The sequence below is a fragment of the Canis lupus genome, chromosome X, assembly GCF_003254725.2.
Source record: "Canis lupus dingo isolate Sandy chromosome X, ASM325472v2, whole genome shotgun sequence".
In the NCBI taxonomy this organism is placed as follows: Eukaryota; Metazoa; Chordata; class Mammalia; order Carnivora; family Canidae; genus Canis; species Canis lupus.
Window position 1 is genome coordinate 20,116,836 of NC_064281.1, and position 25,637 is coordinate 20,142,472.

At 42.5% G+C, this 25,637-nt stretch overlaps 1 protein-coding gene across 10 annotated transcripts in view; it reads right to left on the reverse strand.

Moving 5' to 3' along the window:
* The window catches only part of PCYT1B (phosphate cytidylyltransferase 1B, choline), a 131,273-nt gene that overhangs the window by 74,977 nt on the left and 30,659 nt on the right, over window positions 1–25,637 (reverse strand). For 8 of the 10 annotated variants that reach the window (XM_049107802.1, XM_025438887.3, XM_025438899.3 and 5 more), the window contains exon 2: window positions 596–695. In XM_049107802.1, coding sequence (XP_048963759.1) covers window positions 596–695 — 100 coding nt within the window. Of the gene's footprint in view, window positions 1–595; window positions 696–1,184; window positions 1,407–25,637 lie in introns of those variants that run through there. The other 2 variants (XM_049107803.1, XM_025438894.3) reach the window with 2 other exon arrangements.

Below are 25,637 nucleotides of genomic sequence, written 5' to 3' on the forward strand. Positions count from 1 at the left end.
AATGCAGCATCTGCAAAGCACACTCAAGCGAAGCGCAATGAAACGAGGTATGCCTGAACTCTCCGGATGGTTTCTCAATCTCTTCCATATCCGTCTCTGGTATAAAGGAGTTAATGAATCAACACACTCCCAGCGCAGAGCCCAGGCTCTTTAAGGCACACCGGGAGAAACAGCTTAAAAACACAGTCTTTTAAAAATGGCAATAACTGTAATAGCTTAGGTTTGGATAAGCCTTCACAGTTTAAACAGGGCTCTGGTGTTTTTAACCAAATCTTGTCACCCCCAAAACCTTGTGAAGCAGGCAGGTGTCAGTGTCCCTGCTTGCTCAAGAGGAAACAGATTGAGATCGTTCTCATGACTTGCACAAAGCTGCAGAATGATGGCAGAGCTGCGGCTCCGATCCCTGTTCTTTCACTTGCTTAGTTTGGTTGGTCGAGCTTATCAGGGCAGGGGTTTATCCCTCTCGCACTGTGCTATAAATCTCTCAATTCAACTCTCCGATCAAAAGCAAGGCCCGCTCAAGTAATGATGGGCCTCTCTGCTATTTTAAATGTCAGGACAGAGCCCATTCGGGGAACAAGAAGTACAGCCTCACCTGGTGTTCCTAAGCGGGCCTGAGCAATGGTCAGTTTCTCGTGGGGTGCTTGGCACTGGCAGCTGGTTTCATCTGCAAATGGGGCAGGTGCGGTCAGGGTCTAGAAGGGAAAAAGAGAAAGGGAATATAGTCTGACAAACTTTCCTTTGGCACTAACTTCCCCTGAAGCCTTATTTCTGTTGGCCACACAGGTACGATCAAGAAGCAGAATATATCCACTGCATCTTCCAGAGAAATATTATGCTGTTAGAAATAAAAACAGGGACATGGTTACCGAAACCTTTTTATTTTTTTTTTTTTTTGACTGATGCTCAGAAACGATGAGAGTGCCGCACTGTCTCCTATATGCCAGGTACCAGAGGAGGTACTCTGGACAGCTTAGCTCTTCTCGGCCCCACCACAGCCTCTGATGGCTTAAATTCTTCTATCCTCCCGTAACACAGGAGGACACCCTCCCTATTTCACAGAGAAGGCAACTGAGGCCCAGCAGGATGACAAAATATGCCAAGTCATGCCCTTGGAGAGTCCCAGTGCTCCGCTTTGAACGTTTCACAACCACCCAGGGCCGACTGCAAAGATTTACACTTACCCACAGCCCGGGGTACTCGGCCGGAAGAAATGCCATACTCAGAAGTGTGGCAGACATCGCCTGTATTTCACACACACACCCCGGCCTGGCCAATCGCAAACTCTGACGTCACTTCAGTGCAAGGCCGAAGCCGTCCTCCGTGCCCCGGGAAGGCCGAGCGCACGGCGGTTCTGGCTCTGGCGGGCTGCAGCCAACTGCTCCTGCGGTAGCTCCGAGCCACCGACGGCTGGAGGCCCCGCCCCAGGCAGCCGGGAGAGGGATGTAGTCACTTGGAAGCCTGCCCGGGAAGTGGCTCCGCATCTTTAAGTCAGCCTCTTAAAATGAAAACCTCACTCTCTCCAGGGGAAGACAAAGGGAGCCGTGTTTTTGTAAACAGGGCCAACGCAATCCGGGGTCATCCGTGTGCCGTCTCCAGGCTCTGGTGTTATCCTGGTCGGCGCTCTATCATCTTGGCTATTTTTTTTTTAATTTATTTATTCATGAGAGACAGAGAGAGAGAGAGAGAGAGAAAGAGAGGCAGAGACAGAAACAGGCCCCATGCAGGGAGCCCGACACGGGACTCGATCCCAGGACTCCAAGATCAGGCCCTGGGCCGAAGGCAGACACCAGACCGCTGAGCCACCCAGGGATCCCCTTGTCTTGGCTGTTTTTTTAAAAGATTTATTTATTTATGATAGAGAGAGAGAGAGGCAGAGACCCAGGCAGAGGGAGAAGCAGGCCCCACGCAGGGAGCCCAACGCGGGACTCGATCCCTGGACTCCAGTATCACACCCTGGGCCAAAGGCAGGCGCCAAACCACTGAGCCACCCAGGGATCCCCTCGTCTTGGCTATTTTTAAAGCTGAAGGCGACCAGTCAACCGTCCGCGGTACTCATACTGGTGCATGGGTTGTTTCTCAGAGACAGACACAAAGTTCCTTAGCTTGAGAAGATGACTGAAGAATGATCCACACGTTTGAACAGGGGCTGTGACCCACTTCTGCCACTCGTTTATTCACTCGCTCGGGCATCAGTCACTCATTCACAATTTCAAACGTACGTCAGGCACGATCTGAGTGAGACCTGGAGGTTGAAGTAGGGGGAAGACCAGTTCCAGTCCTGGAAGAGCCTGGTTCTCCTCTGCACTGCCAAGCAGCAGTCCCTGCCCTGCCCCCACCCCTCTCCCCATTGTAGCACCTTCCGCCCTGGAAGCTGGAGTCCTGCCCCAGGCTTGTTTGGAGACCTTCCAGTTGCCTGAGACGTTCTTAACCCCCACCTTCCCGTTCAGGGCTCTGAAAGTAAACCAAGACTGGGGATGCGGGTTCAGGACACTTGGGTCCATTGTTGGTTCTTTTTCAGTCCAGTAAGGTGACCTCGTGGGCCATCGTGGGCCAGAGCAGCATCTGTAATGTAGCAAAGGGGTGCAGTGACAGTAACAGTGAGGCTCGGTAGCCACAAACTGCAGCTCACATCCCTTTGCCAGTACTTACAGGCTGTGTATTCTAATTTGGCTCTTTTGACTGAAAAGAACCAAGACTCATTCAAAACAGCTCAAGAGGTAAAGGATTATTTTAAGGTTCAACAATCATAGAAATCGTGTGTGGGGGTGGGGGAGATAGGAAAGGTACAGCGCTTGGCTCCAGACTGCTCTGCACCCACCTGTTTGCTCTCTGCACCTGATGCTTCCTGTCCCACTCCCCTTTACCCTATATCTGTCCACTACAGTAAAGTCTCTGCTTACCTTTACTCCCCTGTAACCAGCAGCTCACCTGTGACAATTGGCTTCCCTTCCTAACACTCATCAACTTCTGATTGAGTCTTTCAGCCCCAGCTCCAACCAACTTACTACTTCTTTCCATGTTTCCCCATTCAAATTCCTAAAGGAGAATCAGACTGATTGAGCTCATCTTCTCAAAGCAGGCCACAACCAGAATGGGCTGCCACTGAATCAGACACCCACTTGGGGCCCACAGGTTGTGGCTGGTAAAAGGACAAGGAATGGAGAGGGAGGCCATGGGTGGCCTGTCTATGCCCCTTTAGCAGGTGCTATCTGCAGGACAAGAAATGTATTTGACTTTGTCTAATTTTAAGAGGACATTCCATGGGGTGCCTAGCTCTTGATTTCAGCTCAGGTCATGATCTCATCATCATGGTTCATGGGATAGAGCCCCATGCCAGGTTCCCTGCTCAGTGGGGAGTCTGCTTGAAGATTCTCTCCCTCTGCCCCTGCCCCAACTCACACTCATGGGGGCCCAAGGGCACATGCTCTAAAATAAATAGATCTTTTTTAAAAATAAGGGACATTTGGGTGGCTTAATCTATTGAGCTTCTGACTCTTAATTTCAGCTCAGGTCATGTTTTCAGGGTAGTGAGATTGAACCCTACATTGGGCTCCCCACTCAGCGGGGAGTCTGCTTAAGATTCTCTCACTCTTTCCCTGCTCCCTCCTCCCTCCCCCCAAAATAAATAAATCTAAATAAATAGATGGATGGATGGATGGATGTTCCTTAGATGAAGTTCAGTTTCATCTGTAAAATGGGTACCTATCATGCAGGGTTGCTGTGAAACAACAAAATACTGTATGTAAAGTACCTGGTAATCAATTGTGGCCATTATTACTATTAGTATGTATTATTATATATAATACTATATAATAGACAATGTAGTTCTCCCTAAAAACAAAGCAAATTGACTTGTGAATGAACTTTTAGGATACAACGTAAATAGGTAAATGGATTGGCAAATGGGGTTAAATTTTATGATTCATTAACCTTTAATATACACGGACAGTGAATCTTTTTTTTTTTTGACAGACCTTTTATGTGCCAGTTGCAAAGTTTATTAAAAAAATAAGGTGTTGTCATTTTCCAAGAAAGGTGTGTTCTAGAGAGTGTGAAGCCTGGTAATTAAAGCAGAGACAGAGAAAGTTGTAAAACAATGATAGTTACTCAAAGGTAAAGAAAAAGGTTTATATGCACTCTGTATATTTTTCTGAATTATCGTAGCCTAGAAGTAGGAAAAAGAAAGAAGCAAAGAGAAGGCAAACAGAGTTCATAAATGAGCTTGCATGTGCATATGTGCACACATGTATACATGTGTGCTTGGGGACATGTGATCATATTTAACAGCAGTTGACAAGGAGAAGGGGTATTCCTTGGTATGTACAAGGCACTATGCTTGGAATGAGGAGAATCCAGATATTAATGAGCCATAGACTTGAACATTGCCAAAACATTGCCTTCCAAAATGAGGCAGATTACCCCCTCAGTTTAGAGGCAAGCTCTATATTCAGGAAGACGTTGGTTAAGGCCCAGCTACCAACAACCAGCCCTGTGGCTTCAACCAATATTTTTCAAACACCCCAGAATTCCTTCTCTGAACCAGAACAAATCATTTGATTTACACGAAATCTTAAGCTACTCAGGTTCTGTCCCCGCCACCTACAAGGAGCAAACCAACTGCAGGAAAACGGGAGTAAGATAACCAGAAGCTCCAGAGAGAGGCAGGGGGCTGGTCCAACCTGGACTCTGAGCTATAGATATAGAGATAGATCTATAGAAACATATACACAGGGACACCTGGGTGGCTCAGTGGTTTAGCATCTGCCCTCAGCCCAGGGCGTTATCCTGGAGATCTGGGATCGAGTCCCGCGTCAGGCTCCCTGCATGGAGCCTGCTTTTCCCTCTGCCTGTGTCTCTGCCTCTCTCTCTCTGTCTCTCATGAATAAATAATAAAATCTTTAAAAAATACACACAGAGATACATAGAAAGATATATCTCTATGTATCTCTACCTAGCTATCTATGTATATCTATACATATAGATATAGGTCTATAGATCTATATATACATATCAGCTTGTAGAGGCCCCACACCCCCATCTCTTCCTTACCATTTGCCAGACCTGGGATGGTTCCAGGGATCCTCTGGGTCTAGGCCCTAAATAACACATAAAACTGATGCTCAATAATGTAACATAATTAAATCTTTGAGGGCCTATGCAGTACCATATAGCCATCTACACACTAAGCACTTTAAATCTATTAGCTCATTTATTTTTACAGCTCTGAGATCTATCTCCAATGAACTATACAGAATCTGTCTTCAACAGAGACACCAAATGGCAGCAGGAAGTAACAGCAGCGTTACATCCCTCAGACTCAGTTACCTTTCTGGTTCCCTTTGAACTGAGGAAACTCAAAGGATTCTTAGACAATTAGGATAGAGGGGCCTTGAAAAGGAGACATGGACTTCCTAGTAATTAGAGAAGGAGGGGCGCCTGGGTGGCTCAGTAGGTTAAGTGTCTGCTTTCGGCTCAGGTCATGATCCTGGGGTCCTGGGATTGAGCCCTGCATTGAGCTCCCTGCTTTGTGGGGAACCTGTTTCTCCCTCTCGTGATCCCTGGGCTTGCGCACTCACGCTCTCTCTCTCTCTCTCTCCTTCTCTGTCAAATAAAAAAATTTTTTTTTAAGAAAAAAGAGGGATGCCTGGGTGGCTCAAAGCATCTGCCTTTGGCTCAAGGCATGATCCCGGGGTCCTAGGATCGAGTCCTGTATCAAGATCCTCACATGGAGCCTGCTTCTCCCTCTGCCTACGTCTCTGCCTCTCTTTCTGTGTCTCTCATGAATAAATAAAATCTTTTAAAAAGAAAAGAAAACCAAAGGATGTGACCATATTTTTCACCCAGATTTGGTGTAGTAGGTCAGATGACTGACATATAGTTAGTTACTGGCAAGCCACAGCTTAGATCCCACACCAGCCGGGTCACATTGTTAAATGTTTACAAACATCTGCTATGTATTTCATATGATGCTAGATGTTTGGAGGGTGCATACGTCGAAGAGAAATAAGGAAAGGAACAGAACTTGCTCTGGGGCAGAAATCCTCAAAGGTGAAGGGTGGCCCTTTTAGAATAGGAGGTATTAGTTTGAAAAGGCATATTCAATTTTCAGGAATTTCATATCCGGAAAAAAAAAAGCCCTACCTTTTTTTTTTTTTTTTCCTTTTTTTTAACATACATAGAAATTAAGCTTCTGAACTGGTAGACATTGTAAGAGGATAGACTATGCCCCCTAGGTATCCATATTCTAAATTCAGGGCTGGGGAGTCACATGAAATTTTTATGTTTAGCAGAAAAGACAGGATTTTAAAGGGTTAAGAAGCCCTGGCCCTGTGCCCTGAACCTAATATGTGCAAGGACCTTGCCAGACCACAGACTTAGAGCTAGACTGCAATTAAACTTCTTTCTACCTGATTTAGGATTTCAGAACACCTAGTCATTGCATGTGATTATGTTGCCCATTCATCATATAGGTTCTGGTAATGTAAACTATATTGTATCATACCAAAGCCACATTCTCACCATGCTTTTTTAAAAAAAGATTTATTTATTTGAAAGCAAGTGTGTGAGGGTGAGTGGGGGCATAGGGAGAGAGAATCTCAAGCAGGCTCCCCACTGAGCGTGGAGCCTGACACAGGGTGCGATCTCAAGACCCCAGATCATGACCTGAGCTGAAATCAAGAGTCCACTGCTTAACCCACTGAGCCACCCAGGCGCCCCTCCCATTATGCTTTTTACAGGGAAAGACTTTAGATATTGGGCATTTCATTTGCAAAATGTGTTCAATTAGACACTGTCAAATATTTACTTAAAAGCTATTAGACATTACATGGGGTGCTTGGGTGGCTCAGTTGGAAGAGCAAGCAACTCTTGATCTCGGGGTCATGAGTTCATGCCCCATAATGGGTGTAGAGATTGCTTAAAATAAATAAATAATTTTTAAAAAGCTATCAGACATTACATAAAATACACAAACGTCAGTTGAGTGAAAAAAACCTCAACAGAACCTGTACTTACACAATGTGCGTCAATTGTACAACTGTACCAATCAGACAGCGAACTAATCAACCAATCAGAATGTAGCATAGTACTGCTGATGGTGACAGCCAGCTGCAGAATTGCTTGTTTATGCTATGCTCTTCTTACCTGCAATAGGACAATCCACCCAGATAGGCCTGAGTTCAAATCTTAGCTCCATTATTTAATATCCATTTGATTTTTTGAAAACTGCTGGTCCTGGGGCAACTGGGTGGCTCAATAGGTGAAGTGGCAGACTCTTGATTTCAGCTCATGTCATGATCTCAAGATAGTGGGATTGAGCCCCCATCCTGGGCTCCGCCCTCAGCAGGGAGTCTGCTCCTCTCCTTCTCCCTCTCCCTCTGCCCCCCCCCATCTCCGCTCATGCACTCCTATTCTCTCTGTCAAATAAATAAATAAATCTTTAAAAAGAAATTGCTTGTCCTTAACCTCTCTAACCTTCAGCATCCTCACCTATAAAAGGGAGTTAATAAAATGATCTACCTCTTGAAGCTGATGTAAGGACTAAATGAAATGATGTATGAGTAGTATCTTCCTTCTACTTCTCCAGAATCTACTTTCTTCCTACCCTTCTCTACTCTTCTCTGTACGGCTTCCTGTATGCGCTGCACCACCAATGGGCTCCAGGGCCTTTCTGCTTCATATTGGGTGGGGTCAATGAGAAGTATGCAAAACACCGGAGGGCAGAACAAGAGGGAGCTCAGGATACCTTTCCCCATGGCTTCCTTCCTGCTAGGAAGCAGTATGTTTTTTCTGTCCTCTTACCAAAATCCACAGCTTTTGTTGAGAGTCCCCTCTTTATAGAGCACTCTGCAAAGTTCTGGTAATCACGATCTCCCCTTACCCCTTCAAACCTAGGAGTGACAACCCCTAACATACCCAGGCCTAGGGTGCATACTATCCCTTGAGGTTTCCTGAAGCTCTGCCCACACTCTTGTAAATAGTCCCTTTCATTAAGTGCTTTTTCATATCTCCCATTAAGAGTGAGCTGTCTGTCTCTCTACAGGGCCTTGAATGATAGAGTATATATAATAGTATGGCTGCCAGGCTCAATAAACGTTAACTAGCAAATGTTGATGAGGCATGTTAGAAGCACAGAGATCAATTGAAAAATGAATTACCCATAGTTAATAAAGTCATAACCATCTCAAGAATGTCCTCCAGTAGGAAAGAATTTTATGGCAACATTATGGTATTTCTATCAGAATTTGCAAAAGAGACAGAGACAGGACTTCAGAAAGAATCTATTTCTCCCATTTAGGCCTTTTGCCTCAGGAATCACCAGCTTCAGAACTGCAAAATCAGAATTAGAAAAAGACATCACAAAATCACAGCCCTCAGTCTCATTCTGTTAGTTTTGTATTTACCAGCTGCTGAACATAGTTTTTAAGGCAGGATTTTATTTGAGATTAGAATATGTTCATCTTCTGAAGACAGGGAAGAAAGAGTAGATTTTATACTTGACCATAGGGCCTAACATATGTAAATCACTAGATTCTTGGACTGTGTCAGTGATTATGCGGAATCTCAGATTAGGCAGCTGCTGCAAAGCCTTGACAGATGCCAGTGGAGTGGAGAAAAAGGATGCCTAGCACATGGCTCAGCACCAAGAAATATCTATTTTTCATCTAGCTAAGTATGGTAGGCACAGATTATGAAGTAATAGGCACCATTAAAAACAGTAAGATACATACACACAGATGAGGAACAATTTTTAGAACAATTTTGCTAGTGACAAAGCACGATGTATAATATGTATACAGGTTATATAGTAGGATATCATGTATGATTAAAGAGAGAGAGAGAGAAATAGTTAACTGTAGAAATAGTTTAGAACTGTGCTGCCTAGTAGGATAGCCATTAGCTACATGTGCCTCTTTAAATTCAAATTTTATTTCATGAAATTAATGAAATATAATTACAAACTCCATTTCTCAGTCATTCTAGCCACATTTTAAGTGCTCAATAATCAAATGTAGCTAGCGGCTGCTACTATATTAGCACAGATATAAAACACTCCTATCATCACAGAAAGTTCTATTGGATGGCACTGGCCTAGAAGGAGATACAACAAATTAACTGGGGTTACCCCTGGGGAAAAAGATCACATTGGGAGAAGAGATGAAAAGATGTTTTCATCATTTACTCCATTTATGTCTGTTATTTTGTTTTATTTTTACATGAGAACACATTCATATAATTTATCTAATTTTATTTATTTTTTTTTTTTAATTTATCTAATTTTAAAATAGATTTAAAGAAATATTTCCTATCTTGGGAATTCAGAGATGCAGGAAATTTAATCCAGGATCAAGTGTTCCAAATGTCAGGGAAAGGTGTCTAACAGAAAAACAGGAGTACTTTAAAAAAAAAAAACTATTATTTATAAACTAACTGTTAAATGATATTATTCTCAGGTATATGGAACATTTAAAACTCATCTGAGCTTTTAAAAACAATTTAAATTGTCTACCCTCTATTCATGCTTCCAACATCCAACAAACACTACTTGAGGGCTTGCTGTATGCCAGGCACTAGTTTTAGGTTCTGAGGATACACCAGGGAACCAAAAAAAAAGACCTGAAGAACCCTGCCTTTGTGATCCTTAAAGATAATAAACAACAAAAAAGAACGTGAAATGCCTAATATGTTAAAAGGTGATAATGCTTAGAAAAAAATTAAAGCAAGGAAGGGGGATAAAGAATGTAGGGGGTTTGGAACACCTGGGTGACTCAATGGTTGAGCATCTGCCTTTGGCTCAGGGCATGATCCTGGGATCAAAATCTTTAAAAAATTATTTTATTTATTTATTTATTCATTCATTCATTCATCAGAGACACACAGAGAGAGGCAGAGACACAGAGGGAGAAGCAGGCTCCATGCAGGGAACCGGACCTGGGACTCGATTCTGGGTCTTTGGGATCACGCCTTGGGCTGAAGGCAGTGCTAAACCGCCAGGGGTTTATCTATAAATAGGACAGCCAAGGGAGTTGATATATGTGTCAGATATAAAGGACCAATTGAGCCATGCGGAGAAAGAACACTCCAAGCAGAAGAAAAATCAAGTGCAAAGGCCCTGAGGCACTAGCATGCCCAGCTTCTTCCAGGAATAACAAGAAGGGTTATATGCCTGGAGGAAGTGAACAAAAAGTAGTAAGAGATACAGTCAGAGAGGTGAGGTACAAAGGAGATCAGAGACATCAAATGGTATGGGGTTTTTAGGATGCTGTTCTGAACAAGAAGGAATATGATCTGAGTCTGAACAGGACCACCTGGCTGCTATGTTAAGGTTCAACTCTCAAAGGTCAAAGGCAGAACCAAGAAAACCACTAAGATAACTGGTATAATCATCAGTCAAGAGTAGGTAGATGGTGGCTGGGACCAGGGTGATAGCAGGGGAGGTGGTGAGAAGTAGTCAGATTCTGGATAGATTTTGAATAAATAAAAATTGAAATGGATTGAATGTAGAGCATAAAAGAATTAGAGGAAGCAAAGTAACTCCAAAGTTACTGGCCTGAAGAACTATAAAGATGGCGCTGCCATTCTCTAACATGGGGAAGACACTGGCAGAGTAGGTTTGAGGGTGGGAGGGACAGGATGGGGAAATTGAGAATTCCATTCTCACACATTTGGTTTGACATACCTATTAGATCTCCCAGTGGAGCTATTAGGTAGGTGGTTGGATTTACAAGTCTGAAGTTGGGGACAGAGAACTATAGCGTAACAGGTTAAAAAACCCTAGGAATATAAATGATATTCAAAGCCACTAGAACTGCATCCATTCATTGAGCTCGGGGCATGAGTGTAGGCTGAGGCAAGGTTCTGGTTGTCTAATGGGGAGACATTGTATATTTATGGCCAATCTCCTCTGACTACTGGCAGCTCTAAGAAAACAGGGACTTGGTCTGTCCTATGCATTGCTCTATCACTAGTTCCTAGGGCAGTACCTGACAAAGTTCTGGATAAACATTTGTTGAATGGAGGAATTTAGAGTCACTGAAGAGAGAAAAATTGCTGATAAAGAACTGGCAAGGGAATTATGGATAATGATTATTGATAAAGATTAAGCTGCATATGAAATATAATTACCAGTGTTTCCTACCTTTTTCTTATCATCATGATATATACTACGGAAACCTTGGGAAAAATCAAGGAAAGCAAAATTCACCAATAAGTCTACTTCCCAAATACAACCATTGTTAACATTTTCTGTATTTCTTTTAGGGCTTTCTGATATGTTATGCATACATATTAACAACTTTGGGATCTTAACTACATGGACAGTGTTTTCTCAGTATGGCCGGGTTATTATATCATCTAGTCTTCAACCTCACTATTTTCAAGGGTGTTATCAGGTGGTTCCATACCCGCTTTTTCTCTAGCCCAGAGACTCAAATATTCAAGCATGATTCTTTTAGGCAAGATAATGAAAAGCAGGGGCATCATATCCCAGAGATAGGATGTTAAAATTAAAAAGACAGAAGAGGGGATCCCTGGGTGGCGCAGCGGTTTAGCGCCTGCCTTTGGCCCAGGGCGTGATCCTGGAGACCCGGGATCGAATCCCACGTCGGGCTCCCGGTGCATGGAGCCTTCTTCTCCCTCTGCCTATGTCTCTGCCTCTCTCTCTCTCTCTCTCTGTGACTATCATAAATAAATAAATATTAAAAATAAATAAATAAAAATAAAAAGACAGAAGAGAAACAGGAACACCTAATTTATCTGTTCATTTTTCTATTTTGAAAGAAAGGGGCACCACAAACTATGACGTAGGTGAAAGAAGGTAAGTCATAAAGGTAGACACTCTAGTTGGCCTGGAGGCAAGCACTGGTTGGTGCAGGTCCTGAGAGGAGAGATTGGTAGGTACCTCCAAATGAGACATAATAGGCCATGGTTAAATTGAGTGGTAAGATAAATTTGAAGAATAGCCCTTTCGATAAAGTCATTTCTTTTTCCAAAAGTTCTGGGTAACTGGTTGCCCACTATGCTGAGCAGCCTCCCCCAGGCTTGGCCCACCCAACACTAATGATATCAGGCTCCAGTAGGGTGTATGATGAGACTCAAGCTGCTCAACTGCACCAGCGTGGCCACTTTATGACATGCCCCACCCTCTCAGGAGTCCAGACTTCTCTAAATCCACCTCACTGTTATTTTCAATAGACTATTTTTTAAAGAAGTTTTAGATACACAGGAAAATGAGAAGGTACAAATTATTTCCCATTTAACTCTCACTAATTTTGATAGCTATAAGGCATTCTACTGAATAGAAAAAACATAATTTAAATATCTCTGTTGTTGAATATTAAGCTGTTTATATTTTACTAATATAAATAACATTCTAAACATAGTTCTGAACCTCTGATTATTTCCTTAGGATAGATGCCTAGGAGCTGAATTATTTAGACCAGGGGTATGAACATTTTAAAGATAAATATTTGTAGAACATTTTAACATGTATTGGTAAATTAGCTTCTACAAAAGCTGTCTCATTTATACTCATATTACAATGTATGAAAGCACCTAGCTTGCTGCCATCTCACTGGCTCTGAGTATTATCTTTGCCAATTTTATAGACCAAAAAATGGCATCACGCTGTTTCAATTTGCATTATTTTGATTACAAAAAAGATTGAACATTTTTCAAATGTTTATTAGCCATTTGTATTTTCTTCTGAGAATAATCTGTCCCTGATTCATTTTTCTATTGTTGAGAATAAATATTTTGAAATTAGTTAAAAGCAAAAGTATAGCACAGTTTTAAAGATTGTCTTAAATATTTTGAAAAATATACATTTTCCAACTATATCTAGAGTTCCCTCATAAGCAGCCCACTTTTAAACCAATATGTGAACACCTCCATTGAGGCCAGGCTAGTGATTACTGCCCTTCCAGTGACCAGAGATCAGAAATTTTATTACGCCCTAGTGATACTGGCTTCCTTAAAGCAGTGATCACCCATAAGCAATAACCCCCTCACACCCATGTGCCACCTTCTGAAATGTACTGTAAATAATACTATTCTAAACTAAATAAAACTGTACTAAATGAAACTATTCTAATAATACTTATTCTAGAATGTATGTTTCCCCCCACATTTTAACATCTCCAAGATTAGGAAGGGGTCTTACAAGAAATGTCTTAAAATCAGTATCGGCAATTTCCTGACATTGTAACATCCCTGCAATGGGACTCTATCTCCTAATGAATGGAACCTTAGATTCATGAAATGCATAGATGCTATTGGCAATAGAAAGTAATCATTTTTAACCTAGAGATTTAAAAATTCCATACCCTAAATAAATTTTTCTTTGGCCACTGAGCTTAAAGAGTTTATACTGAACATCAGTAACAAGCTTCTATCTTATTCATATCCCATCTCCTTCCCCAAAGGACTTGAGGTGACTTCAAAAAATAATAAACTTTGAAAATTTAATAGTTGCAAGATCTGGGCTGAGGGAGGAAATATGGGTTTCAACAAAGGTCAGAAGCAAAGTGAGCATGCACAAATACCTATCCTGATTCTCTACACTTTGGGCGGGTCACAAAAATGACTTTAAGCTCTCAGCAGTCCAAGCAAGGAGAAAGACAAAGTTAATATTGTCTGTAAGTGAAAAACAAAATAGCTACTGAAGGGAAGCACAGCATTTCCCGATGCCGAATTTTATAGAAATTCCTCCAGTGGTGCTGCCATAAGAGGCATGCTGAGTTATGCCCTGTGTTGGAACCAACATACTCAACAACAATGCCTTCATAAACACAATCCTTTTTTTTTTTTTTAGATTTGAGAGAGAGAAAAAGAAAACACAAGCAATGGGGGAGGAGAAGAGGGAGAAGCAGGTTCCTCACTGTGCAGGAAGCCCAATGCAGAGGCTTGCTCCCAGGACCCTGGGATCATGATCTGAGCCAAAGGCAGACGCTTAACTGACTGAGCCACCCAGGTGCCCCAAGACCACCTGTTTTTTTTTTTTAAGATTTCACTTATTTATTCATGAGAGACAGAGAGAGAGGCAAAGACACAGGCACAGGGAGAAGCAGGCTCCACGCAGGGAGCCCGATGTGGGACTCGATCCTGGGTCTCCAGGATCATACCCTGGGCCAAAGGCAGGTGCCAAACCATTGAGCCACCCAGGGATCCCCAAGACCACCTGTTTCTTATGTTTGTCTCTGCAGCACCCTCCATGCAAGGCAGAGCTTCAGAACCAAAAAGCAGCTTAAAAGAGCATGTCTATAAGAGGCCAAACATGCAGTCTGAATATGTTCTCTCCCTCACTGCTGGATCCAAGGGCAAGATCTAGAATATCGAGACCAGGGGTTTCTAATGTGGGATGGGCAAGACAGTCCATTAGAGAGCAACGCTTGTGCTTAGATTTATTTTTCAGGTTAAAAAACAAGAAGCATTACTGATTCTATTACACAGTTTTAACTAAACCAGTGCTCATAAGATCAAGCGGCTTAAAGCATTTCCCACAATGAAATATGAAAGTAGAAATCATATAAGCGCAGGCAAATGACAAGAATGTGGCAGAGCTGACCCTTCTACTCCTTGCAGAAGTCGTCCATCAGCCACATCACCAGGTGTCAACAATGAAGATCCAGTCAGAGCCACAGGAAGACAGCTGAGTAGACAATTAACACAAAGAGGGCTATTTCAAATATCTGCTACCATTAGCATTAAATTTCACCTGGAGTGTCTATTTTACCTTGAGATTTCAGGTAATGATCATATGGAGCTGCAGTAGTTACCAATGATACTGAAAAGCAAAGCATCCAGAACATGAAGACCAACCTCTATGATTTTTTTCAGCAATGTTTCAAGATGTGATACTCAGTCCAGTCCTTTGCAAAACACCATGGCACGCGATGACAAATGTGAAAAGCCTTTTTCAAATTTCCGTAATTCAATAAAGAAAAACCAAGTCTCATACCACCGCAGAAACAGATGCTTTTCATGCCACAGTAAAACTGGCTGCTCTAGTATGAAGGGAAAAAAAGTGATGTCAAACTAAAATGCATTCCTTTGTCAGTCAAATCTATTTAGAAGACATACAGAAAACATTGCTGCAGACTGGGAGAAACAAGCATTAGAACAAATTATGCAGTGTGGGAGGTTTGCCATACAGTTGGATGGAAGTACAGATATTTCTAACATGTTGCAGCCTGAGGTATTTGCTAGATTCTATTTCAATAATAAAACCCTTTTTTTCCCCTGAGCCACTAAAGGAAGGATGTTCCAAAGAATGTTTTCCAAAGAAAGATATTCCAAAGAAAATTGATTGTGCAAAGTGGATGACTTCTTTAATAAAAACAGTATTTTTCAGAAAAAAAGGGTAAATTTAACTACCAATGAAGCAGCTGCATTGCTGTGAGACCCCAGACTCCCACCAATTTGAGAAATACCGCTCTTTTTAAAAAAGATTTTATTTATTCATGAGAGACACAGAAAGAGAGAGAGGCAGAGACACAGGCAGAGGGAGAAGCAGGCTCCACGCAGGGAGCCTGACGTGGGACTCGATCCCAGGTCTCCAGGATCACACCCTGGGATGCAGGCGGTGCTAAACCACTGAGCCACCCGGGCTAGATCTGTCTTCTTTTCAATACCCTTTCTCTATTGGATCTCTAAATTTTGTTTCTTAGGATTCTATCCTGGAAGACTATGGGGTAATGTAGATTCATTTGGCCAGATCTCTTACAGATGTGGCAGATACAGGGAGGATTCCTTTAGCTTTAATTACAGCTCTCCTAGTTTCTCTTCCCTTAAAAAAAAAAAAAAAAAAAAAAAAAAAAAAAAAACCTCATAGGATGGTTCAGAGTCAGTCATTTACTAGAATCTGCCCCATAGCAGCATTATCTGGAGATACTCCTGCTAGCTAACCAGTTCCATCCACTTCCTTCTGAGTCTGGAAATGTGCTGTGAGGCCTGGTCATTGTTATAAAACACATACAGATTGGGCATCATGGCTTTTAATTCACAAATAACCTGATTAGGGTTAGACCCATCCTAGAAGTTCAAGGGCTTTACCTGTGCTCTCTTTGGGGCTGGGTGCTGACCCCTCAAGCACAGTGAAGCTCTGTTAAGGGCCAAGAGCTGTAATTTGAGGTAGGAATGGATACCATTCTGGGACGCTTGGGTGGCTCAGCGGTTAAAGCGTCTGCCTTCAGCTCGGGGCGTGAATCCTGGAATCCCGGGATCGAGTCCCACATCGGGCTCCCTGCATGGAGCCTGCTTCTCCCTCTGCCTGTGTCTCTGCCTCTTTCTCTTTCTCTCTCTCAGTCTCTCATTAATAAGTAAATAAAATCTTAAAGAAAAAAGGAATTGATACCATTCCTTAGAACGTAATCTGTGAGGTCACAAGAATTGTTTGGGAATGGGCAATCTGTTGTAGAGTGTTACCCTCTCTCCATTACTGTGGTCAGAACGTCTTTCAACTTTGTATTAAAGAACAATGCACATACAGAAACGTGAACATATCCTAAGGGTATTAACTCTGAACTTTCACAAAATGAACATATGCAGCACCCAGATCCAGTAACCAACCACTGCCAGCATCCATCCTGTGCTCCTTCTGCTATCCTGACTTCTAAACTCAGATTGGTGTGCCTACTTTTAAAATATTTAATAGAAATAGAATCATGTAGTGTATATTCTTTTGTGTCTGACTTCTCTCATTCAATATTATGTTTGTGAGATTTACCCATATTTTTGCAGGTGATTGTAGATGCTTCTTTCTCATTGCTGTGTAGCACTTCATTGTGTGAACATACAGCAATTTATCCATTCTACTTCTGCTGGGGATTTGGGTAGCTTCCAGTTGGAGTTATTATGAATAATGCTGCTAAGACCATCCTAATACTCATCCTTTGTAGCCATACGTACGTACGAATCTCATAAGAGAAGACTTGCCAGGTCAAAAATATTTACTTTGAATTTCTAAATTTACTAACAAGAGCCTAGACATCGAAATTGTTTCCATTACTGGTCCCAAAGGCAGACAATGTGACATGGGAGAGCTAAATACAGCATTTCTCAAAGTGCACACAAAAACAACTTGCTTCCAACTCACCTGGAAGCGTGAGCAGGTGATTCTCCACTCGCTGATGTTGGGGAACTGGGCATAGTGGAAATAGGGGGCTTTAGAAGTCAGACCCAACTCATTTTAAATCCCAGCTTTGGGATGCCTGGGTGGCTCAGCTGTTGAGCGCCTGCCTTCGGCTCAGGGTGTGATCCTGGTCTGGGGATCGAGTTCTGCATCGGGCTCCCCTCGAGGACCCTGCTTCTCCCTCTGCCTATGTCTCTGCCTCTCTAGGTCCATATCTCTCATGAATAAATAAATAAAATCTTAAAAAAAAATCCCAGCTTTACCAGTTAGTACTTGATCTTTGGGGAATTACTTAATTCTTGTTTTCCTTATCTATAATACAGGGAATAGTAATTCTTATTTCACAGGTCTGCAGCCTGGTTAGAGGAGGTAACACATAGGAGGCACCAGCACCAGTGCCTAACACAGTGTGTACTCTTCCCCCATTTGCCCACAGAGGATAATTAGTGGGACCCCTAGTCTTAAGCCCAGTATAGAAGAATTCCCTTTTAACAAAACAATGTGAGGTATGATGGAATTTGGTATCATGTAGCTGTGTCTCTGGTCAATATCAGGCACACTAGAGATGAAGCACAGATGCATGTACCAGGGACAGGCTTTCGACATCATTCACGATGCTTCTATTAACCCATTATTACTGTTGTTATTCTTCCTAAATGCCAGTTTAAACAGCCATTGGCATACTTTTACACTGATGTCAGGTTCAACGTGCATGAATTACTAAGTGGAAAACAAAAACATCAAGTCAAAGACTCGGGCGAGAGGGAAGAAAGGATATGAACATGAATCCAGCTCGATGGGCCAGCCCTGTGCGGCCCTGCACGTTATGACACAGGCGTACACTAACAGGGCTTGTGGCTTTAGTTTCTAATCACTGTGTTTTCAAGTGTGCCTTCAGGATTGTTGAGTGTTCAACTGTCTCTTTATCCCCAAGCAGGGTCAGCTTCCCCAGCCTCCCATACAACCTGTCTCATGCTGGGATAAAGAGGAAGGTAAGAATGTTAAAACAATAATGCTATGGTCTGAGGCCAGCAACGGGTAATCAGATCCTAGCAAGGTAGAGGCTGTTACCTGGGAGATTATTGGAAGAAAATAGTCCTAGCTTGCAATGAGTTGGTTTGTTCCTACCTTCCTTGCTTTCTCCTTTTCTTCCCACCCCCAGTGATGGAATAAACCTTTTTCTACATTTTTTTCACCAAGGGGCACCAAGACGCTTTGTGTGGGCCCGAGTGAAAGACTCAAGAGATTCAAGCCTATGGCCAGACCCACTGTTGGACTTTAAACCAAAGCGTTAAAAGTGGCTAGTAGCACCAGCTAGAGAAGGCCCCTAGAGCTCAATGCCATACTGTTGTGCCTCAAAGAAAACCCAGTATTTCAAATTTCAGTATTATGAAATAAATCAGGAGGTTATTACTGGCATTAAGAAGAGATTCAACCAAAAAAAAAAAAAAAAAAAGAGAGAGAGAGAGATTCAACCTAGGTTTCTTTGGACAATGACTAGAATGCTCAGCATGATTCAGAACAACTTCAACCCTTCTGAAGAAGCATAAAGTGGAAGACAACAGGTTTGTACAACCTAATGTAAAGTTTCAGACTATTTTGCAAACATACGTTATTCGGATTTAGCCAATGTGTCCGGCCATAAGATCATTCAGCCTGTTTTTATTGCAAATGGATAAAACCCAAAGGAGGGGAGAAGTGGGGTAGCCCTGGTTTGTGACAGCAGCATGAGATCAAATAGAACACACCAGGCTGGAGCATGTCCCATGGCTAGGGGAGCTAGAATCACCAGCTTGGAGCTGCAAAAGATCCTCTATCCAGCCCACCGTGGGGGTCAGAATCGAGGTCCAGAGAGGAGAAGGGACTGACTTAAGCCCACAGAGTAATTAAATGGCAAAACTCAAGTCTGAATGAGACTGTGGGCTCCAGTGAGCACGAGGCCTGGCCCCAGCCCTTCTGTGGGCCAGCCCAGTTCCCCCCGCAGGACCCCCAATCTAGATCTTCCCTGATCTTGGGGGTTGGTGTGGAGCCCCAGAAGCCCTAAGGGAACAGATCCATTCCCTCTTACCGGAACCACATCTCATCAGGAACCCCTCAGCCTTCCCAAGCTTCCCCAGCCCCACCCCTAGCCTGGAGGCCGCTGGAGAGGAAAACCCCGGGGTTGGACCCAACTTCTCAGGCTATCCCCAAATTATACTTCTGCACCTGCCAAGAACCTAGCCACTAATTTCACCTCCACCTTCACAGAGGGAAGCAAAGCTATCAGATAAGAAAGGCTTTCAACATTCAATACCCTCTCCTTTAAAACGTCTTATCCAAAACATCCTTGCCAGCTTCCTCATCACCACAGTGAAACAAGTGTCAATTTTCTTACCTGAAGCCAATTCTTCCACTTGTTCACTGGAACCCAACGTCTCTAGCCCAACACTCATTCCCGTCCTCATTTTCCCCCTATCACTTTCATTTTCCCCCTCTGGCTCTCTGCCATTTATATTTAAGTGTCAGTTACTACCATCTTACAAGAATGAGCCAACCAAAAGCCTTGGCACATTGAGTGGATGGAAGGGAGAATGGAAGCAAAGAAGGATACATGGAAGGAAAAAAAGAAGAGAGAAAAGCTAACCTCTCTCAACCTTAAATCCCGATTTATCCTTTGGACCCTACACATTCTATTTACCCCCTCAGGCAAGCTTCTACTCCCCCACCTTCTAAAGCCTCCTTGATTCCTTGCTATCTGCCTCTGCTCCCATCACATCACCGAAACATCATCACTGATCTCTTCTTTCTAAATCCAAAGGAGACTTTTCCTCATTATCTCATTTAATCTCTCTGCTACATGTGGTTCTATTGGACATCCCTACCACAGAGCTTATCATGCTGTTGGCCCTCTGATCTCCCAGATATTAGACAAATGCCTCTCCGTCTTCTTTTCACGATCCTTCCTCTATTGGCTCTTTTTTTTTTTTTTCCTTACTGGCTCTTTATATGGTGTTCGCCAGGGTTCCATTCTGGAAAGATTCTGGGATAAAGGAGATTAATTTAGCCAGATTTCACAAAGAGACAGGCAGATATAAGGAGCCTTCTAATAGCTTTAATTACAGCTCTTCTATTTTTCCCCCTTCTAAGAACCTGATAGTATGGCTCGGGGTCAGTTATCTTCTAGAATTACCCTGTAGTAGGATTATCCTGAGGCACTCTTGCTAGCTAACCATTTCCATTACCATTTTCTTAGTCCAGAAAATGTATGACTCAATTTCACTAATTTAATTTCACTTCCATCCCCTCCATGCTGACCTCTCCCAGATCTCCAGCTCCAGCTCAGAACTCTCTCCTGAGTTCCAAAACCAAACATTGACTAGACGCCTCCAAATGGAAGTCTCCATGGCATCCCCAACAGAACTCTCAACAAACTACTCTCCCTTGGTACCATCACACCTCAGTGATGGCACCCACTTGAGGGAGCCAGAAAACGGAGTCTTCCTTGATACTGGCCAACCCTCAGATTCATTATCAAATCCTAGAGTGTTGACCTCCTTAGTGCCTCCCATGGGCATTCTGTTCTCTCCTTCTCCACTGCCATCCATAACTTCAAACTTGATCATTCTCATTAGCCTCCTTTGGTTAGCCTCCTAACCAAAACACAACAGGGCAAAAGAAAATATTAAGAGTGCAAAATATAAAGTGGTTTCTTTGCTATGAATAAATATAAGCATGTACATATCTATGTGTCTGTTGGGCAACACAAAATGTATTTATCTGAGAAGCTCTGGCTTCTCAGAGCTCATCCTTCACAGGTCTGTACAGGTATCTGAGCTCCTTCTAAAGCCACCTATGGCTACTGAGCACTTAAAACTGGTCTAAATTTAGATGTGTTGTGAGTACAACATACATACCTGATTTCAGACAGTATAAAGAAAAAATATAAAACACCTCATTCATTACTTTGATATTGATTAATGTTGAAATGATAATATTTTTTGGTTATATCAGGCTAAACAAAATATATCATTAAAATTAATTCCATCTTTTTAAACTTTTTAAACCGTGGCCGCTAGAAAATTTTAAGTTATAATGTATTTCTACTGACAGCATTGGTCTAGAGGCTGCAGTGTGCCACTTAACCATGGGAACTTAAGATCCCCTCCCCTTTAAAATGTCTTAGCCAGGGGATACCTGAGTGGCTCAGTGGTTGAGCTTCTGCCTTTGGCCCAGAGCGTGATCCTACAGTCCCAGGATCAAGTCCCACATTGGGCTCCTTGCATGGAACCTGCTTCTTCTCCCTCTGCCTATGTTTCTGCCTCTCTCTGTGTTTCTCATAAGTAAATAAAATCTTTTAAAAATAAATAAAATAAAATAAAACGTTTTGGCCAAAGAACTGAGGTCCATAGAGGAGAAGTGATTTGGCTTAAGCCCACACAGTAAAGTAGACTGACCCTTTCCATGTAGACTGACCCTTTCCATGTCCCAAAAATGTTTTTGGATCAGCAAGTTACATCTTTTCTTCAAATGCAGGGACTTGTCTCAACTTGGGGGTCAGGTTAAGGGAATTTTCTCTCCTGGGAAGTACTTCTGCTTAATGGATAAAATATAGCTTAAAAGCTGTGTTAAGTCCAACATATTAAAATTGAAGTCAAACTTACAAAAAAACCTCACCTCTCTTCCCAGGGATTTCAGCATCCTGGAATGCGTTCAACATAACAAACTACTATCTTCTGTTAAATGGGAATGATATTCATGGGCAGGGCTATAGATTTCTTCTTTTATTCCTTCCCACAGCACCTGATGCATTGCTGTACATGCAAGTTGCTAACAAGCTGGCTATCTGGATCCTATTGAGAGGGGACCGAGTTTTCTCTCAGGTACCTTCTAAAGCCTGGCATCACTGAATGCTTTAAATCCTCCTCACTGCCTGAATGAAGACACACACACAGCCTTCTCATTTCTTTATGCTCAAACACCAAAGTGAAACTAAGAACCTACCCATCTTTTTACCAACTTAGATTTATTTCTTCCATAAGGACTTTAGCATGAGGCAAATGGGGGGCTGGAGGGATGATGAAGGAGCATTAAATGGAAGAAACTGATTCACTGTTTCCATGCTCAATACTCCTGACTAGTATCGATCTGCAAGAAATGGAAGTTGCATTTGGACCAAGACCAACAGGAAGAGGTCTAATAATAACCTTGGGCAGAATTCCAGTTGACCACAGTAAATGCCCAAGGAAACTCATGTTTATTTTCACCAACACAGCACACTAAGTATCTCCCTCTTAAAATATGTGTTGCTCTGAGTGTTTGAATAGATGATGATACTAGTAGAGGAAGCCACGGATGTCTCTGGAAATCCAGTCATCTTTTTGAGCATTAGCGAGTGAGCATCCTACCTCCCAACTGACATAATGCACCTTCTGCAAGACAGCAGTCTCTTGGCACGGCTCCACTTTGAAGTAAAGCCTGAAATGAACTCCTGCTACCATGGCATATCGAACCAGCCTTTTTTTTTTTTTTTTTTTTGTTTCCAAGACCTTCTCAGTTGATCTGTGGTACATCCATCTTCATGAAAGTGACCACTGCAGGCTAGAATTACAACTTCCTTCTGACAGCCCAAGGCACTCCTAGAACTTGGCCAAGGTCATTAACCAAATCCTTAAGCAGACAGCTTTTGGGGTACCTGGGCCACGTCAGAAAGGGTTTATGGGGTGTTTACTGGCCCAGAAGATTTGTCTAGGCACAATCTGAGAGTTGGGGAGATATGAGGACACCGTCCTTGCCCACAAAGTGTCCTCATCCCTCAGGAATTGGGTCCCCAAGCAGGGCTATGATGTCATATCACCCATGAGCACTCAGTTTCTCTTCTTGACAGTCAAGCTTATGAGTCACCATGCATCATGTGTAAGCAAGTAAAGAGCAAAGAAGGGATAACACCTCAAAGATCAAGAATAAACATTGTAACCATGGGAAGAAGAGTTCTCAGAAGCATCAAACCTGAACACCATGGTGAAGTAGTAAGGGTATTAGATCACATCCTAAGGTATAAGTTTTATCAGAAAACCTAGGTAATATCCTGTTATTTCTTTTCTAATTTCTTTATCAATGTTACTTAATCTTATTTACTCCTTTCCTTCCTTGTATTTTTTTCCAATGAAGAATAAGGCAGGTGGAAAAATTACAAGTATTCCTTGCAGAAAAATGTCCCCTTGAACATGATTGCACTGCATCCTCAAAATCTTTATCAATTTGCTAGCTACAAGGATCTAAAATATAGACTGCTTCAAAGCCTGCTTATTTATGTGCGCCTGCTTCCCACTTCAATCCCATCAGGGGCTATGCCAGGCTCTGTATGAGAGTCCAGAGATATGCTGATGACAAGACCGGTTTCTACTCCACCTCTGCCAGCAAACGTGGACTCACAGAGAGGTCAGCACACTTTCTGCCCTTACTGCACCTGGTAACCCACCTCTAAGCACGCAGGGCCCTTATCAACCTGTAGGCAAAGTATCTGTTCATGCGTCAGCCTCTTCTAGAATCCCTAGATCACAAACTGCTCGAGGGCTCAGACAGAGCTCAGCACATGGTAGGTTCTTGATCATTGTGGGCTGAGCTAAGCAAGATCACAACTGACAACCTTCGCTGAAAATATATAGGCAAATGCACATAGACACAGGGCCACTGTACACATCTTTTCGAGTGCCAAGCTTAAAAAAGAGCACAGTTCATTACAAAAGGGGGCACTTGACACAACTTGAGACTTAAATAAAATTTGTACTTAACAGACCATGATGTTAGCAACAGAAGTTCACATTCTAGTACTTGCGATAAAGCTTTATGGCCCTTTATATACCCAGAAATTTCCTTTTCCATATCCCCAGGTGAAGTCAGAGAATGGGGAGCCAGTGCCTGCCTCAATGAATACAATGAGAACCATTTTGCTAATAGCTAATCTTTTTTTAAGAAGATGTTTTGTTATGGAGTCATGTTTCCTCTCAACTATGTGAATTCCAGTTTGAGAAAAAGTGGGAGAAGGAGCCTGTCCTCTGAAGGCTCTCTTAAGTCTTTCATGAACTTTAAATAACTTTGGAACTCATCGGCCACACCCTGCTGATGAGTGCAGTGCCAGTAACCCAGGAGTGATTTTGAGCAATATCGGTGGGTACTGGGAGAAACAAAAAATTTATTCAATTTGAAATGTGAAGATATTAGCAAAGCTAAATAGATGGACAGAAACTACTAAAAGCCATAAGAAATGTTATTTAATGTTTTCACTTGCCACTCTCTCCATCAGCTTCATTATTAAGTAGTTAACATGTGCCTTAGCTATTCAGGTAAAATCATCAGCAAAGGAGGGTCAAGCTCTGAAGTGTACATCTAAATGGAGAGCATACCCTACAGTGATCAAAGTTTGCTGGGAAAAGGTGATTCTAAAAATTGAGTAGGGGTTTATAAATTGGCTGCAACCGCTATTTAAACAGCAAAATTTCAGTGGACCATGATAATGATGGACAACATGGCAAGTTTTCATCAGACATAGATTGAAACCATTGCTTTCACAGTTCAACTTCTGTTACACACACAAACCTACTTTAAGTTAGACCTGCATAAAAGAAGGGAAGGGAATGTGCCTCACTCCAGAGTGTGTTGTAGGAGAAAGATCTTCCACTTGGCAGGTGTAGAGCTCTGGGTTCAAATTGCAGCTCTACCCCTTGGAAGCAACGTGATTTGGGGGGAAGTCAGGTTGCTTACCCGCTCTGAACCTCAGTTTTCTCATTTCTAAAACAGCAGGGAGGTGGAAGGATGACACTGCCAGCTTTTTCAGGGTTCTTGAGAGTCACCTCCGGGATGAGATGTCACAAGTCAGAGGGCAAAGCATTTCAACTTTCTTCCTTCTCTTGATTTCCTCTGCTGACTCTCTCAGGCAGAAGCAACCAAGGAGCCGAATAGTTAAAAGGCAAAAAGGGAAGGAAAAGAAGTGGGCAGGAGAGAAAGGATACACAAACTGGAACTGGATGCTGCCTCTCTCTCCCTTCCCTTTACCCAGTCGAGGTGTGTGATGCAAATTTGAATACCGGGTTTAACTTTTTTAAAAAGTATGCATTGGCATATATATGCCATTCAGTAAGTGGCTCAGGTGCTGAGAAGTTGTTAATATTAAACTGCCCTAAGATATATTTTATAAAATAGAAACACAGTGAACCAAAGCACACAGCACTCGAATATAACTTCCTTTGTTTTCATATTTTAGGAAGTTGTTCTAAGGCGGCCTTTGAACCTTTGTAACCCTTCTGAAGAAATAATGGATGCATGATGGGCTGGCCTTGGAATCTGTGAGCCCTCATTCGGGGAGTTCACAGAAAATGCTACATCACAAAATACTTTTTAAAAAACCTCTTCTCAGGGTCAGATTCCATATCCAATCAAAATATGGCATCTCTTAACTGGGGGAAATTGCTCAAAAAGGATAGCTCTAACTAGTGTGCCACTTAGACTTGAGGGTTCAAAGAGAGGTCTC